The 18,738-nt window shown below is 38.9% G+C and overlaps 1 protein-coding gene across 1 annotated transcript in view; it reads right to left on the reverse strand.

Annotated features, from left to right (window-relative positions):
- The window catches only part of st6galnac3 (ST6 (alpha-N-acetyl-neuraminyl-2,3-beta-galactosyl-1,3)-N-acetylgalactosaminide alpha-2,6-sialyltransferase 3), an 84,012-nt gene that overhangs the window by 31,051 nt on the left and 34,223 nt on the right, over positions 1-18,738 (reverse strand). The window contains exons 2-3 of the mRNA XM_032530525.1: positions 14,682-14,876; positions 8,310-8,719 (exon numbers count right to left, since the gene is read on the reverse strand). Of these exons, the coding sequence (XP_032386416.1) occupies positions 8,310-8,719; positions 14,682-14,876 (605 nt within the window). The remainder of the gene's footprint in view (positions 1-8,309; positions 8,720-14,681; positions 14,877-18,738) is intronic.

The following is an 18,738-nucleotide window of genomic DNA, read 5'->3' on the forward strand; positions in this document are numbered from 1 at the left end:
CAGTTTAAAAATCCAACACAAACAAAACGGAAGGAAACGGATATCCGGCTAAAAAGAGTGATATCTGATGGAATTTCCGACTGCAGCGGAGAAATCCCAGAAGTGGAACCTTGCGAATATAGACTATACTTAACGCAACAGGCTGACCGTAGTCCTGCTGTAGTAACCCACTGTCAGGTTTCACCCAATCATACCACCACAACAAACATATCTGCATGTGAATGCAGGATCTGAAGGTAACAGGACAGGATTTTGGTATCTGAAGCATTCTGATTTCCGTTTGTAGTCTGAGTAGTATTGACCAATTATGTTTAAGCGAGTGTTGGGATGCATGCTAGGAAAACCCCACATTTCGACCAACATCAGTGTGTAGCCTCACTGACGCTCATGTAACTGAATGAGGGAAAACAATATCTAGTGGTTAATCCTTCCAGGCGTTTGGAGGCTGTTGTAGCAGCAAGCATATTAATGCAGATGGTCTTGTGTTACAACAATTACATAGGTGTAGTGTTCAGGTATACTTTTGTGTAGATTGTTTAGAAGATAAAGTTTAAATTTAAATAGAGGGGCCATAAAAATGGGTAAGAGAACATCTACATGGAGCGTGGAGTGTTACTTATACAATGGCTTTTTTTAAATAACAAGTATTACATTGGAAACAACTCTGTTTTAAAATGTTTATACAGAATACACAAAAGACTGAACAAACACTCCTAAGGATCAAATGATTTTTGCCTTTTGACGATCCAAATGGAATATCAGTGGCTAAATTTCCCTCCACTGCTAATAGTTTTTCTAACATCCTCCGAGTACCATTTCATCATCAGGACACAAATGCAAATAGACTTTAAGGAAGACTGCACTTTGCCTTTAGCTAACAGTTTTCTTCATTCCCCCAACCGCCTCATTTCTCTATCAGATTGGATCCAAGAACACAGACGCTAACAAGTCGCTGAGCCCCTCTTTCTTTGGGATGACAACTTCCTTGTTCTGAATTGACCTGATGAACAGCCTCCCAGCACGCCGGGATATTTGTGTTTCAGGGTTTCCAGTGGCTTCATTTAATAAGATAATTTCACAGCAATTACAAGCTTTCAACACAGATATGTAATGTCATTACACGCTTGCTCAGTGACAAATTCTTGTTTTGGATGGAGCAACACGCTCAGTGCAGATTTTTAGAGCCGCATACAGCGGGAATCACGGCTGCATGTGGAGAAAACAAAAGAATCCCCTCGCTCCCTTTTCTCTTTAAACGGCACTTCGTGATAAGCATGAAATTACAGTTCTGTAGTAATGTTGCAAACATTGTGTTTCAATCTCCTACAGTTTTCTTCTTCTCTTGACATCCAATACTCAAAGCAATTATAGATACAGTCACGTACCACGCACCCTGTAAACAAAAGTCTGTGCACTGGCGGAGAGTCGTTTGACATTGAAGCCAGAGGTTGCTCTTGAACGCATCAGGATGCAGATTGCATCAACTAAGTTCAGTGCTTTCTGTTCACAAAGTGAAGAGATGTGACAGGGTCATGGTAATTATACATTTATTTTATATATATATATATATATATATATATATATATATATATATATATATATATATATATATATATATTTACTTTGTCATTATATTCTATAGTTTAGTGTTGCAATAAAACCCAAATAAAATGTTGGGGATATAAATGATTACATATATTTTTTCTCCGTTCTAAGAAATGGGTTTAAAACTAAACTGTAAAGAGTTAAAAAAAGAATTAGTCTTGCAATGCAAGACCTATGTCCACAGCACTGCGGAGTAAGGTCTGGCCCCTCAACATATACATTTCTGGATAGAAGAAAAACGCTCTGGGTTGTCTGCATTTCTTTAAATGAATCACAATAGTTTTGGACGGGGCTAAGCTCTGGCCAGAGCGACGGTGGGACTGAAAAATGTTCTCGGAAGGAACTGGTTTAGGTGGAACATTTGGAACACCATGCAAAAGAACACCCCGCAAAAGAAAGCACCACATACAATATTAACTTAACTGTTCACACTATAAAGTAATGTAAACTATTTAAATTAGCTAGATATAGTTAAATGTAATTAGCTCTTACCAGTGTATTGCTATGTGTATCCCCACCAATGCTCTGGAGCAGGCTAGCCGCAAAGAATAGATCTCAATGGTTACTTGGCTGGGTAAGTCTGATGACAATGTTATGTAGGATTTATGAATGTACGTTAGCAACAGTAAGCTAACACACAAGGGTTCTATTTTTAACTAATATTGCGCATCTGTTCATGTGTGCTGCAAGAGTTAGGTTTCTGTTTATGCAATGAGTTATTCAGTGCAAATATAACACAATGTAGTTTAATCTCAGTAATGATGGTATATTAGGTTACTACTGTTGCTCTGTTAAAGGCAAACGTTCCATTGTACTGTCGTTATGCAGATCACGGAGATCTGATTGAGTCTAGACTTTATGACACCATAGTTTAGTGAAAGTAGGTCAAGTTGTAATGTGCTGCCCTACCAGCGGCAGGATGTAATACTGTCTATATTTACAGAGGGCATTTTAACGTGTGTCTGATCAACTGCCAATTTGGGGGGCATTGCTCTACCCTAGTAGACTAACCATTCCCTAGTTTTCCCTTCACCACTTATTCTTATTCAAAAAAGTACCTTCTATTTTTCTTTACTTCGCCATCAATAGTTTGCTACTGCTGGCTCTGCGGCAGGCCTCCTAACACCGGGGATATGTTGCTACATTATTTAAACAAATGTCACGGAATAGCGCTGAAAACCACTCCCCTTGCCATTGAAAAAAGTACCCGCTATTGGCCGGCGGTGGGTGCTAATTTCCCACCCTGGGTGGAAGAATGTCTCCTGTTACTTTAGCAAAAGTAGCAATACAGCTCTATTTAAATTCTGTTACAAGAAAAAAATCTTTCATTCAAGATTTTACTTAAAGTACACAAGTATTTACAGCAAAACTTAAAGAAATTAAAGTAAACAATTGTTAAGCAGAATGGTCCGTTTCAGACCGTTATATTGTGAGTATAGCATGTTACTGGAATGTTATTACTGATGCTTTAACACGTAAGCAGCATTTTATTAGTTTAATCTGTAGCACAGCATCATATTTGTAAAATCTGAATATGTAAACTAGTAAAAAGCAATCATCTATTTAACAGGCAATTGTAAAAGGGCACTGCATTAGTTGTCCTTAATATACACAAACTTTAGAGCCAAAGCCAAAACTACAATGCCACAATGAACAGACGACCTTTGGGATACATGCATGTTTGTTTGGTTTGAGTGTTTAAATATAAGTGATCTTTAATTCCATAGGGATCCATTGTTTGTTTTAAACCAGAAAATGCTTTTTCATCCCAAGAAAACCCTTTGGGTTCTTTCCCCTCATATGTCTTTCCCAATTCCATTTTATGGAGTTTCTGCAGGCTTTTCAGATCTGCAACACATGACTTTGGCAAAGAGCTGTTCACATTCACAAATATTGAACCCAATCTCTCAGACCATCATAACACAGAGAGGCTGTTGAGCTGATGGCGTTTAATTTTAAACTATTTTAGAATGAACATGCGCTTACTGCCAGGGGTGCTCACACTCATATGAAGTAGACGACAGATTATGGAGCATGATTACACAGCAGTGACATTCATGCTAATAAAAAACAGATTTAAATGAAATTCACCACATATTTGGAAGCCTATGAGAGTGGAACATCTGTTATTATTAAGTTAATCCACGATTAGACTGACTCACCCCTCATGATGAATTACAGATGAAACATTCACGTTTGGTTCTTGCTTTAGATTAATTTAACCCGAGGCATCAGCAAGCCCTCATTTGTGTTTGTGCCAGTTTTCTGACTTCCAGTTTGTTGTCACTGATTCTGGACCAGCATTGAAAATGATTTCCTCTATTAGACTTTTATTGCGCAAATTAGAAAATTGGTCACATTCCCTCAATTTTATCCATTTCATTGTACTTGAGTTAAAGAATATTCATGTAACAATTGCTTTACATCCTTGTCTGCCTGCTCTTATCTGTCAACCACAGCAAGAAACCAAACGTCATCACAAAATTTGTAAATTTACAGATTTTAATGTCATTTGTGGTCTTATTTCCGACATCTTAACAGGATTTAATTTCAAGCCAAATGTGACACCATAAAGTATTGTACGTTACAACAAATAATCTAATTTCATGCTGGATGTACATCAGAATGACAGAACTAAATGAGCTATAACTAAATGGGTCCTGTGTTCTCCTGAATTTAAAGGTCGCCTGTGGAGTTTTTTGACGAGTCACACTTTCTAGTAACGTTTTGATCAATGGATACTCATTTCGTTCATATCTTGCACTCTGCTTTGCATGATGATGCACATGACAGGAGACGGGGGTGACAGGTGTTGGGTTTGTGTATAGGATTAAAAGTGTGGAACAGCTGCATGACGCCTATGCCTTATCTCAGATGTCTGTTACAGAGCAGGGGTTAACTGCACAACGGACGTGACACCATAAAGTTTGCACATTAAAAACGAGTTATAATAACTTCATGTTGCATGTGTTGACAACCGATTGGTCGAAATGTATACTGGAGTAGACAAAAGTAAATGAGCTATATCTAAAAATAACACCTGTACTCTCGGCATTGAAGGTCACCTATGGAGTCTAGACAGTGCTGTTTAATTGAGCAAGTCTCTGTATTATTTGGATCTTGTGTTCTACAACATAAATGAGGACCAACACCACGGACTGAGCTACTGCCACCACAAATTCAGTGTGACTGACTTATCGTATAAATGCACAAAAAAAACATTTATAAAAGAAAACACATGTTTTCAATAAGTACAAATGTTCCCTTGACTTGTAACAAAGTTAAATAAATGTAATACTGAATAAACCTGATTCTGTGGAATGGGGGAAAAAAAACACTGGAATGAATAGGTACACACAGGGATAAATTAAACTGCCCACACTATCAGACACAGACGCACAGTGTCACAAATGTGAAAACACCCACACAGACCTAAGTACATACGCATGCTATAAAGGGCCAGCTGGCTGGGAAGCAGAGACCCAGGTCACACAGGCCCAGGTGGCAGTGCTGTAAAGTGACACTGTGATTTAAGTCCTGTGTCGTCGTAAGGTCTGTTATCTACCGCCGCTAACAGGGCCGCGCCGATACGGTCCGACAGCCACCGACTGCAGCTCAGGCGGTAGTGCTGATAATGGATAGCTTCAGCCCGTGCAACTTCCAGCCGCAGTGCGCAATCACATGAATCATGTGTTAAGCTGCTGTCAAATACATTCACATCCAGGGATGTGGTCAGACTTTTGTTGTCTTTTTTTCCCCATTGTCTCCTGTTTGATGAACTTTATTTCTGTCAGATGTTTTTTTGCATTTTAAATGGAGCAAGAGAGTAGGACAAGGAGCAAAAAATGTCCCTGGACATCAATGTGGTGATGTGCCTTAGAGAGGTTGATGACTCAGCTGTCTGTTTGAAAATACATAAACACAGCTTCCCTGCCAGCAAGAAGACAATTTTCAACCACAGAATCTTGTGTATGTAATTATGTTGCATCTGTTGTGTGTTCAATAACTGGATGGTACAGAGTTTAGAACATGATTCCTATAGCTATCGCTGTACGTTCTAAAAGAAACACTGTTATTTAGAGGGCTCACTCAATTCCAATTCTGTATTACACACTTATGTATACCGTAGTATATACACCTTTTTATGGGTTATTTGTAAATATACGTCACTGCTTTTTTTTGGAAAATGATACAGCAAATGGGCCAACAAATGTCAGTTACAATGAACACAAAACACATGTTTCCGCAAAGTTAATCCAAAGATACGGATGTATCCTCTCACTTCTAGTTGAAAAAAAAAGGTAAAAAACACGTTTGCAAACTAGCTGCAAACAGTCCAGTTTATACAACAGAAATTAGTGTATCATACATACACTATAACAGGCCTTTTTCACAGTACATGTTTTGACTTGTCACAGTAGGAAAAGCACAGGAGTCAATCATTAAATTAATAATGGCTGAAATTCATTTAGGTTCAGGGTCCTGGTATTGTGCATGCTGGTTCATTATCACACTTCATGCCATGTCTTACCGGGACACTTTAAAAAGAAAAAGAAAGGTTAATGTGGCCATCTGTGCTTTTCCTACTATGACAAGTCAAAATATCCGCTGTGAAAATGTGAGAATTTTAGTGTATAGTATCAAATTTGCCACAGCAATCATGTTGAGTATAATTTGAGTATATTTCATTTCTTCACTTGTCCAGTGTAAACGCAGTACATACTCAAATAATGCTTACAATTAATATGTACTTTGGCATTGGGACACAGCTAGTGGCCGTTCATTAGTTCCTTTTTTGACACTTTGTCTCATTTGCCTTTTTGATCTGCTCCTGATTTGAAGTCAGCTAGTCCTGGTCATGGAGTTACCTCAGGCTGCTCCGGCCCGGTTTAGATCATTGTAACCCCTCCACTGCAGAGTCTCCTTAAGTTTAACTTCCTCACCTCTGTCAAAAAAGGACTACGCTTCCTGACAGATTCTTTACATATTGTTTATAATTACAGGCTGAGAGATGGTTATTTGGTCGACTGGCAAATCAGTCAGCCAGCACTGCATTACGCCAGATCAGCAAGTCAAAGCTGAGGCGGCGCCTCTCGGCAATCTGGATAATTAGAGTTGTGTTCGATCCCTGTGCCATCTCCGCAAAAGCTGATGATTATCCCCCACACCGTGCAGCAAGCTGTGACAGTAAACCAGTGAAGCGCAAAGACAAATGACAGGATAAAGACAGACAAGCTCCAGTAAGAGTGGAGTAAGAGTAAGAGTGTTATTTTGTTGTGAACTTTGAGACATTTTATAAATGTAGTTTGCATGCATAAGTAGAGAAAATATATCAACAGTATATTTTTGGGATTTTTGAGAGTGTTATATTGCTGTGGCCTTTAAGAAAACTAGTTTGCATGTAAGCAACATAAAGAGCTGTACTTTGCATTTGGAGTAACACCATAGTGTATAAGCTCAACAGAATAATAGTCATTCCCTTCTCTCTCTCTCTTATTACTTAAAACATACTTAGTTAATGCTGTCTAGTCTGATTTAAAAGTCATTACCATGAACACTAATTACCTCTCAATACTGGAATATGTGTAGCCAAGTTTTAGACAAAGAAACAAGACTGAGATGCAGGGAAGCAGACATATAGAGAAACCTCTCAGAGCTAATCACATATTCATTAGATGTGGTTCATTGTTTACACCTCGAGTTTCTTTCTCTGTTACCAATCAGTAATGATTGAAGTGCTGCATCCCACCCAGGAGCAGTTTGTCCTGTAATGAGATTCCTTTCCCCGAGCATACCTCCCTAATCCTACATCTCTATCTGCGCTTTGTGGGCCTTCAAAACAGCTGAGCCAGGCTGAACACAGACGCTGTACATGAAATTCTGTGTTAACCCTGCCACCCTGAATAGAAGTCAAGACAATGGAGCTGGAATGGACTGGATGCTATGCCTATTACCGAACATGTTAATCCTCTTAAGAAGTTAAGAGAGGTCTGGATGATATGCGGGAGAGGCACAAGTGTAGAGCTCGGTGGAAATGAGCAGAGGCTAGTCTGAGAAATGAGGTTTGTCCTAAACAATAGCGAGCCCGGAGCCTGGTTCTTGTAGTCATTAACCTGCAATTCTCTCTAGGGACTTAATAGAGAAAGAAAGTACTAGGTGGGTCTATTTTTAAATACCAGTGTGCAATTTTAGCTTAAGTTGTTACCAAATCTAGCAACATTTCAGGTTACTGATCTGTAGCTTGAATGTTTTGTTTTTTTTAACCATTTTTGCTATTCAAAATGCACCAAGGTGCGGTCAGAAAAGTACGTCTGCAACCAGGATGTTTAGAAAACTGCCAGAATCATGCTACCTCATTAACTGGATTTTCCCTAGACTGGAATTTAGCCATTTAACCCAGAATGCACATGCTTCTGAGGCTCCCCATAAAAGCTTTTTGCATGAAAATCGCCTCCAGTTGAGCCTCTTCAGCGGGAAAGCCAAGTAACTGACTTTGATTAGGCCTCATGAAAGGGAGGACTTAAAACAGGGAAAGCACAGAGCGTTGAGCACACCATCAGTATCGATACTGTCAATATAATAACAGTAAACAGAACAATGAATTTCAAAGTATTGAGCTGTAAAACTGTCAAAAACTGGAGGTCTGCTTCATAATACTGTGATGCCAAAAACAGGAGAAAATAAATAAATAAGATCTGACTCACCTGTCTTTGCCTGTCTCATTCTTGAAGACCATGTCGCAGTATTTCATCCTGTCCTCTGTGGTGACATAGATGCGTGCATGAGGGTAGTTCTCAGCTGCCTGTCGCAGCATGTTGTACACAATGCCCTTCCCATCCTTCCTCATGTTTCGTAGCGGCCCCCACACAACGTACACGGTGTCATTACTCTGGCCGAAGAAGTACTGGGGCTTCTGCAGCAGTAGGGGGACGCTGGTGTGCGAGACAACTCTCAGCGTGGTCCGCTGGCCCACGTCATGTTCGAAGCCCCTTGTGGGAGCGTTGTTCATCCGCCAGATGCATTGAGAGCGGTCAATTTGCGGGCCGGCACCCTGGCCCAACATCTGGCCAGAGCTGGACACGATGCTGCAGAGCTCACAGTGCAGCTTCAGATGCTGCAGGAGAGGAAGCAAGTCTGTTACAACGATTTATTATGTTAGAATTGCTGGATTAGGTCCACGTAAAGTCTCGAGTCAATAGAGGCAAGTCTGAGTTACGTTTCAAGAGTGTCAGGGTAAGTCTCAAGTTAAAGTCAATCATGACCAGTCTAAGTCAAGACTAAAGTCAAGTTAAGACAAGTCTGAGTTGAGTAACAGTGTAGTCAGGGTAATTCTCAAGTCAATTCTAAAAATAACGGCAAAAAATCCAAGTCAAGCCTCAAGCAGATTGAGACAGGGCCAAGTCAAGTCTGAGGTCCAAGTCAAGCAAGACGAGCCCAGGTCTCAAATCCTTTTTGACAATTCAATAGAAGTCCACTTCAAGTCTCAAATTTACAAAGTCAAGTCACAAATATTCCTGAACAATACACAATTCAAGGACCAAGTTTTTCAGGTCAGAAGCTGACTATAATAGTAATGAAATATGCAAGACCTGTCTGTTGCCGTAGGCTACAGCTACGGTTAAAGAGACAATAAGCAATCTAAAAGGTTCTAGCTACAACCACGGCAACAATCAGCAGGGCTGAGGTTCAGCTCACACAATAGAGGCACACGAAACCTAGATAATAAGAACAGAGACCAAAGAGAAAGTAAATATATCACAGTGAAAAATGCTGCAGTGCTTTGTTTTCCACATAGCTTAAGAAAAAGGCTTTTTTATTCTGATTATATACACAGATAACATCCTATTTCATTTAGAGGCTAAAAATGTGACAAAAAAAGTTGGCAAGGGGACAGGGGTGGCCTTGAAATTACTAGAATGAACACAAGTAGAATTTCAAACCAGAAATCTTAGCTACTGGTAAGGTAACAATTGCTATAAATGATCACTCTAGTCCTGCAGAATTGTATGATCATTATGTGTTCAAGGACAGAAATGATCTTTATCTTTTACTTGAAGTATTTGAAGAAAAAGTGAAATACTCTTCGAAAATGGACTCCTATTGTGCAATTTATTAAAAGATAGGAATCCCTGGTGAAATAAACTGGAGAAATGTTTCAAGTATTTCTAGCTCTTGTCTTTTAATTAAGTTATTTTCTTAATATTGACCGATAAGCCGAGTCCATTTGTCTTCTAAAATATACTGCATCTCATAAAGTTCAATTTTCATCTCATGATATTACAGTTTGTGATATATTTTATATGTATGCAATAATAATATTGTAATAAAGTAATGTTTGGCCAAGGGCCTTGTATGATGAGAATATAAAATACATAAATTTGGTAATTATTTATAAAAATATATCAAGATTTTACAGCCCTATATAATTTTCTTTTATGTCCTAAGACGGATGTCACTGTGCCCGGAACTAACATTGATTAAATTAAGTGAATATGGGACCTCAGAGGTTACAACAGAGTCTTACTGCAGCAATGCAGAAAGGAAAGGCATGGGAGTTGCGTCATTTATCTTACTGTATAATTTTTATATATCTTATACTTTACTGGAGCGAGGGGATTTGTAATGAATCTTCAATAATAGCTCTTAGCTACGCTTTGCCAACAGAGGAAGAAAGCTCTCTGAATCCAAAATGGGAGATTTACCTAATTGAAGCAAATGTACTTGGTTTGATTTGATGAGATTAAACTTAAGTGAACGAATGCAAGAGAAAGTTAAAGGAAAAGCATTGTGTCATGACTAAGCCCTGTTTGATCATTTGCCTAATGGAGAATAGCTGTAATGTCACTGGTTTGAATATAAATTGCATTTGTGCTGCGTTCTGGCCAACGATTGTGGAACTCTCTTGCATGTTCGCGTTTAATCAGAGTTTTAGTGTGTAAACAAAATCCCAGAAAACAACCCAGTGAAATACATTACCACTACTTGGCTAATCCGCACTCATACAACTCATTGTTGTGTATACAGAAGATCAACTATTCAGAAAGTTAAAAAACGTGTTGGCGTTTCTTTCATAAATTCTTAGGTGAATTACTTCAGAGCTACCTGCCATTGCTTTTTTACTCTTATGTATGTATCAGTCATGGGTTAAGAAATGATCTCTGGACCTGGGATGGTAGCTCTCCATTTACTTGGTGGTTGAGACACACATCACCGCAGCCTTGAGCTGTCAGCAGCTCGCCCATCATCACCCGCTGCCCTTAGCTCAACTCATAACTCCGTCACGCTACTCAGCACACAGATTGGCTGAACTCTGTGGGGATCACTGGCTGCCTAACTGCATGCAAGACATATGGGTTTATGACCGGTAACCTGCCGCTGAGGAGTCCCTGAGCAAGGCATTTAACATACAACTGCTGCAGTGGAGCTGCCCAGTGAAGGCTCAGGTTGTACTTGATGCATATAATTCATTAAGAGAAAACAATCACATTTACATGCAATAACATAAATAGATCATCTAACAACTAAAACCCTATTATAACATTTTTATTTAGAATATAAAACTGGAATATAGCTCCAACAAATCTCTGAACATTACGTCCTGTAATTCGAAATGTTCTGGCCTTGTCATCCTCTTAGCAGTGTCATCTTTCAGTTTCTAGTTCATGATGATACCGTTTTGTGTGCCATGAGGTAACCACAAACTGAGAGCGCTTTTATAATCCTAATAATTTTGGCATCCACTTATAAGTACAAAATCTACTAAAAGCCTCAGATTTGAAGTCACGAGTGTGTCAAAAATAAAGTAGGTTATTTAAAGTAAAAAAGCAGGCTTAATGCTTGGAACTTGGTCATTAAATTATATCACTGGGGTGTGAACTTACCCTTGACATTCATTAAATTGCTCTAAACATGATTAATTAATACGCAAAAATGATTACATTAATGTGCCAAGTCCCAGTGTAAGACGCCGCCTTGGCACTTAAAATTTCATTGACTAGCTAAAGCTGTCTGCCAAATGATCCTCTTGGGGTACATACTTACATATATTCATATATTTGTCATTTGTACAATCAGACTATAAAAATAATGAACAAACCATCTGTCTACTTAACATGCATTTGTGTTATTCTGATGCATGTACATTTTTTTCTTTTGTGCTGCTGTTGCACAGGGATTAATAAAGTCTATTATCTCTTATCTGTGACATCACCCATTGTTTTGCGTATTGCCGTTTTGAAGCCTCGAGTTTGGCAATACCGGCGTCGCCATCTTGATTTTTTGCTACCGGATGTGACCAATTTTGACGAGAGGGCAGAGCTGGGATGATGCGGCCAAAGTAGTGTTTATGGTTGCAATGTCGCTTTAAGGGGGAAAGTTGCAGTCTAACTGAAGCGAGTCATCCAGTGGAGCTTTTCTGACAGGTAAACATGGACCTCCGGGTACTGCCGCCATTCATCCGGTTGGCATAACGGCAAACAACACATTTTAGGCAACCAAATGTTCCAATTAACCTTGATAAAGTGAAACCCAACACCAGTACTAAAACAATTCACACAGCTATTTTTATGTAGACAGTTCTATGAATACGCAGTACTAAGCCTGTGTCCTAAATTGACAGGTCGGCGTGTGGGTTTTGTGCCTAAACCTAACCAAACTGCAACCATTTCACAATGTTAACAAAGTGTCTCAAACTGTAACCATAAAGTCTAGGTATGAGGACAGAAAGCTCTCCTGTGGATTGTATTTCATGCTTCCTCTAGGGACTTTAATTTACAAAATGCCCTATGGGTCTTATTAGAGGGTAGGAATAAACAACCTATATGGTTATATTGTTTGGAGTACTTGTTGAGTAAAACACCATCTCCGAAAACAAATGAGAAAAGAAAAAAAATTACTTTTAGGTCAGCCTGTCCATCAATACTGTATCAACTAGCTACATCATCAGTTCAACATTCTGTTTGTTCACTTTGGATTATATCTGGAAAACATTTGACATTCCCAAACCAGAAGAATTCTCATTAAAATGATCCACAAAGAAATTAAAATTAGAAGCACTTTCCCGCCACAGTGCCCATTGTGTACATTTACAGGGGTCTGAATTAAAAAATAAATAAAAAAGAATCAGCTCTAAATGAAAGTATTGAGTTTCTGTCTCCATCTGTAATAGACTCAGGGGCATGCATGTAAAGTGCCACAAGACAAATGTTTTCTATTTCTCCTGAAAAGCAGAGCGGGAACAATTTATCACACCTGGAGGCAGACTCAATCAAATGAGGAAAATAAGCCAGACCATTCCCATGCTACCAGGTTATGCATTATACATGCTTGCAAGAGGTTTATAACACCTCAAGTGACACCTCACTGTGGATCATGTAAGATTGCCTTAGTGTCCGGGAGAAATATTACTGCTTCTTAAGGTGTTGCTGTGTGCTTAACAGAGGCTGACAGCTCACACAGCAGGCTTTCACTCCGGACGTAATCGCTCACGACACCCGGCACAAGACTATCACCTTGACCAGACCTCCACTATTCTGTCCATTCTTTGTCAGAAATGCTGGAGAGTGCATAACACTTTTGACATTCATGTTCAGGCCAATCACTGCCCCTTCTGATACGCTATAAAGAACTCCCTGGTGGGGGAATTTGAGCCAAATAGAGGCCTAATTCTGCAGAAGCTGCCAGTCTTGCCTATGATTTGCATAAATCTCCATGGGGAGAGGGCAGTGATTTAAGAAGAGTTGTCTGGAGGCACAAGGAGGTGCAGAAGTAGTGATTGGTGTACGATGTGATTGCCTCTGGGCCAATGTTGTGCAGATGAAGCTCTCTGGAGGCAGAAGGTGATGCTCTGCATTAATCTACCAATATCAGCCTACTGAATATAAGCTATCCACTACTCATTAAGACCCACGCATCCATCGCAACTCCAAATCGAGATGTATTGCAACCCAAATGGAAAGCACAAACCTTATTCCCTGTCAGAAGCAAACATTGCATGCAAGAAAAAAAAACATACAATTTTCCTGCATGACAACCCAATATCCAGCGTATTGGCACAATTTCCATTTTTCCCCGGCTGCCTCACCAAACAACAAACACACAGCTTGGTTTTTACATTTTCATGTGGTGGGAATTAAAAGGCTTTGATATTTCAATTTCCATAAATGGTACGGGGAATATACAACGCAGCTGTTTGAAGACAGAAGAATAGAATTACGGACATGAGTGTTTGGAATTACAAAGAAATAATGCACACAAAAGACATCAAATATGCATTTTTAGATCCATCACAGAGAACCTGATATAATGAATTAAGAAAATCCTAAGTGCTAATACAGTGCTGTGTCTGTATAAGTAAATTTGAAAACACCTTCATTATGGAGGTGAAGCTGAGTGATGGCAGGTTAATTTTAACTGAGGGTTTTAGAATATGACTGCATGATAAAAGATGTATGTTTTTTCTAACTGGTAAAGTAAATTAATTTCAAACTATATTGAAGCTGAAAACTTAAGAATCCAGCTTGTGATGTAAGTAAACATCTTTCAGTCAGCTTTTAGTCATATTGCATCTTGCAACTGGAAGTTTATCATTGTTTGCCTTGATTACTGATATACCTCTTTGTCCATTTTCATAATTTGTCATCTTTAATTGGCTTCTCCAATGTATGTAATCTAAAGTTTTTAGCTGTTTGTATTGTGCTTTTTATCATTTGATGACAACCAATCAATTAGTGTAGCTAAATGAAAAACATCCATAATTTGCCATAAACTACAATCTGAAGTAACCTGGGTCGATGTACAGTATATTTTGCAAAATGAATTCACTCTAACTTATCTCTGCACGTAGCAGAACTATGTTCTGCTGTTACGTACTGTAACCGACACTATTAGCATAAGCAGCAAGAAAGGTACCAAGATGCTAACCAGAGTGGTGAGACTGAATAGCAGCTCATATCAAGTCTAGTGAACTATCTCTACACAGCTTTTTAAAAAGAGAAGTTTTAATAAAAGGAAGTAACTGTTTCTCATTGTGCCTGCTGGTCAGTGATTATGTGTTTTATCTATTTGTTTCCCCTCACCTCCTGTTTGGGAATGCTAACATAGCCTGGGTGAGGCTTGAAGGCCTCATAGGGTTGCTTGGAGAACATCTGGTGGCTGTTCATCGTCTGACCCAATACTGGCTGCAGGAGGAAGTAGGGCTTCTCCGAGTAGTATACCACAACAACAAAGAGCGACACCGCCATGATTAGACCGGTGGCAATCAACGACTTCCTCTGTGTGGAGAAAAGAGAGAGAGAATGTATTACAAGTCGGAGAAATGCTGCAAAATAATGTTTCAGTATAATTTACTGTATAATTGCTCGGGCAGATCCCTTACAGGTGATGTTGCATTATCAGAACCTTAAAGCTGAAGAAGAGTCAATGTTATTTCTATTGGTATGTGTGATGGCCTAGGCCACACAGGTTAAAACAGCCAGCAATAGTAATGTGGTACACAATTTCACCCCATGCTATTTTGTACACACAGTAATATATTATGCAGTCAGCCACACCCCAAACAATTCAGGCATCAATACAAACATTACGCTGTTCGGTTAACTCACAATCAACATTTATTTCCTTTAGCTTTACATCGTTTAAATGGAGTACACTCTCTTCTACATTGAACACTTTTTTGTTATAGTAATCATTTTCTGTCTTTGTTACCATGCTGGTAGTAAGGTCCTTCCCAGTGCAGAAAAGGCATGGCCAAGGGTGAAGGACTGTTAAATACTAGGGCCTGCCAATTGGGCCGTACCATTGGCTGCTGGAGGGGGATTTAGGTTTGGGTTGGGTTCATTTGTATTAGTTCCCCTGTGTGTGTGTAATTTGATTTGGCCAAGTCGGTATATATGTTCCCTTTTGTCTCATTCAAGGAGGTCAGTTTGAGTTCATATCTTGTTTGGTTGTTGCTATTTTTGGGTTAAGTTATGTTGTGTTGACCTCTTGTGTAGGCCTAGACATTAAGTTCTTGGTTTATATTGTTTTTCCTCATTGCTTTACTGCTTGGTCTGTGACAGTTTGCCTGCACTATTTTGGTTCTCTGTTTGGCTAACGTGTCTATCATTCCAAAACACGGCAAACCAGCATCCAAATGGCAACATTTAATTGTTTCGTTTTAGCTGTGCGAATGCACATCAAGTGGCCAGATATCTCACCATGGCAACAAGAAGCACTTTGACTGACATGTTGTGCTACAAAGTGAAATTGCAAAAAAGAGCATCCTTCTCAGTAAAATCTCCTACAGATAAATAAAGATTCCAAAAAGTGCATTGTACTGGAATTACTTTATGTTGTCTGACCAGAAAAAAACAAAGATAGGTAAAAGTAGTTAGGTAGCTGAAAAACATATACAGTAAAAAGGAGAAAAAATTACATTCAATCATTATGTTTTTTGATGACTCACAGTATCCTCTTCCCCTTACTTAAGATGAATTGAGTATTACAATGTCTCTCTAAAGTACTAATTAATAGTCAATTTTCAGAGATTTACACTTAATATTTACTCATTAACACACGCAATTTCCACTTTTCACTATTATAAGATTGACCCATCAAAAGCCAAGCTTGTACACGGTTGCAAAGTTGTCGTTACTTTTTGTGATGTTTAGACTGAAATATCTCAGCAGCAACTATTGGATGGATTGCCTTGAAATTGTGTACAGACATTAATGTTCCCCAGGGGATAAATCCCAGTGACTTTGGTGTTCCTCTGACTTTTCATCTACTGCCACAAGCAGGTTGACGTTTGTGATTCAGAGTGAAACCTACTGACAACTAAAGGATTGATTAGAATGAAGTTCTTCACAAATAGTCAAGGTCCCAAGAAGAAAAATTCAACTGACTTTGGGGATCTTCTGACCTGTTGAGATGAAAATGAATACTTATAATACTAATACTTTTATACTAATAAAAAACGGACAAAACACCCTTCAACCATGTCATGAGTGTTGGTGTTGCATAGTTTGTCCACCAGAGGGCACTATACAATGTCCCTGTTGGCAACACTTGTGTTTAATCATTTAAGTTTCATATCTTACGTTTGTATTTTTATACATTTTATTTATCAGAACTTTAATATATTTGGATATTCCTCTGTTCTGTTGTGACAATAAAACAAACTGCAAATAAACTGCATTAACTGCATTATTTTGTAGTTTATTTTAGTGACTCACAAATAACTACAAATAACTAATGTTAGTGAAATCTGTGTATGTTATGTTACACGTTTCTGGATTTGTTTTTTGAAATATACAGTATATTGGCCGATATTTCAGAATATTGGATATTTAAATATAATATTTGTATTAATTTTGCTCGGGCTCTAATAGATTGACTCAAATGATACAGACATGCATGGTTCCCAGCTGATGTATCCTCATGACTTGGACCATTTTTCTTAACCTTCTAACACTGTTCAATTTACACATTCCCTGTAACATAAATATGGCATTTTTCAGCAGTTTGCCTCAAGACCTTACGGTCTCCTTCACAAAAGGCATTTGAACACATACAATTCATTGTGACTACTTTATTTGAATGTCACACTTTTTTTGGTTTACAGTCAAAAACGACCGCCATAGGAAAGGAATGTGAAAGAGTTTACTTTTCATCCAGGAAATGAGAGACATCTCACAACTTTCCTGTGCTTGTAGGACACATATGTAAACTGACTCTCTCACTCACACACACACACACACACACACACACACACACCACACACACACACACACACACACACACACACACACACACACACAACACACACACAGCAGTTAAAGTTGTACGGTCAAATTAGACCAAGAAGAGCATTAAGGGGATAGCAACGAACAGTGTTTAAAGGTTAATTTAGCGCCATTATAAGGTCAAACGTTTTAAAAGATTTGGTTTATGACCAAATATCTGCAAAGCTAATTCCCATCAGCTTAATTACTTAATTGTTAGCATGCTAACAGATGGTGAATATGGTTAGATTATACCTGCTGAACATCAGCATGTTAGCATCAACACTGTGAGCTTGTTACCATGCTGAGTATTTAGCTCAAACTAAAACCTCACAGAGCAACTAGCATGGCAATAGACTCTTAGTCTAGTTTTATCAAAGTCAGAAAATTAGGGACCTCGTCCACTGTGCACAAATACTGCACTCTACTTCAGCATCTCTAACAATAAAGTAACAAACGAGGCGTCATTTTTTATACACGGCAAACAGCAACAGGATGGTCTGATAGTAAGAGGTATTATGGCTTGGCAGAAAGAGATGAGAGTGTAGAATAATGTATAAGAGATGGAGGACAAGGAAAGGTCTCACAGAGGAGAAGCTATTGGCAGGGCAGAGCTGGAAAGCTCAATGCACAGAAGAGAGAAAGAATCTGACAGAGATGAAAAAAATCTGTGGTGTGCTACAACATCTCGCAGCCTGAGGTGATGATAGATTTCAGCACAATCTGAGACATTTTTTATTTATTTTTCCTCCCAGGAAACTTCAATAACGTGCTACTAATCTAACAGACAACACCGGTGGGAAAGTCCAGATTTTTAGGAAGGTGGTGTTTCACAGATTCTTTGAAGTTATTTGATAGTGAGAAGATTGGATATGGCACACTGTAATGGTGAAGCCCCACAGCCAAAGTGCCGGCACCACCACACGCTCTGATCTGCAACATCAAACGTCCCATGGGAGGCACAGGAGGCTTCGCTTCTCAGAGACAAGATCAAACATGTGTGTGTGGGGGGGGGGGTTAGGGTTAGGTCCCAATTTTATCGATTGCATGTATGTTACATCACGCTATCATTCCATGGTATTACCCTCCAGCTTTGATCACAAACAGAGGACTTTTACCTTTTATCTTGAATAAAAAAGAACAGGAGGACAAATATGAAATGCTCAATATGCTTAAAGCATTTTACAAAATACTTGACATCACTTTCCTGAAAGGACAGTCAGTCTGTTCTGTCATCCCATTTTTTGAAAATGTGCTGTAATAGCTGGTCATTACGAGTCCATTATGGAGCATGAAACCAATCCCTTCTTAAGCAAGAGGGTTATTCGGGAGGAAAAAAAAGAAACAACTCTCAGCTCAGTCTGCAGCGCTG

The sequence above is a fragment of the Etheostoma spectabile genome, chromosome 12 (genome assembly GCF_008692095.1).
Source record: "Etheostoma spectabile isolate EspeVRDwgs_2016 chromosome 12, UIUC_Espe_1.0, whole genome shotgun sequence".
NCBI lineage: Eukaryota > Metazoa > Chordata > Actinopteri > Perciformes > Percidae > Etheostoma > Etheostoma spectabile.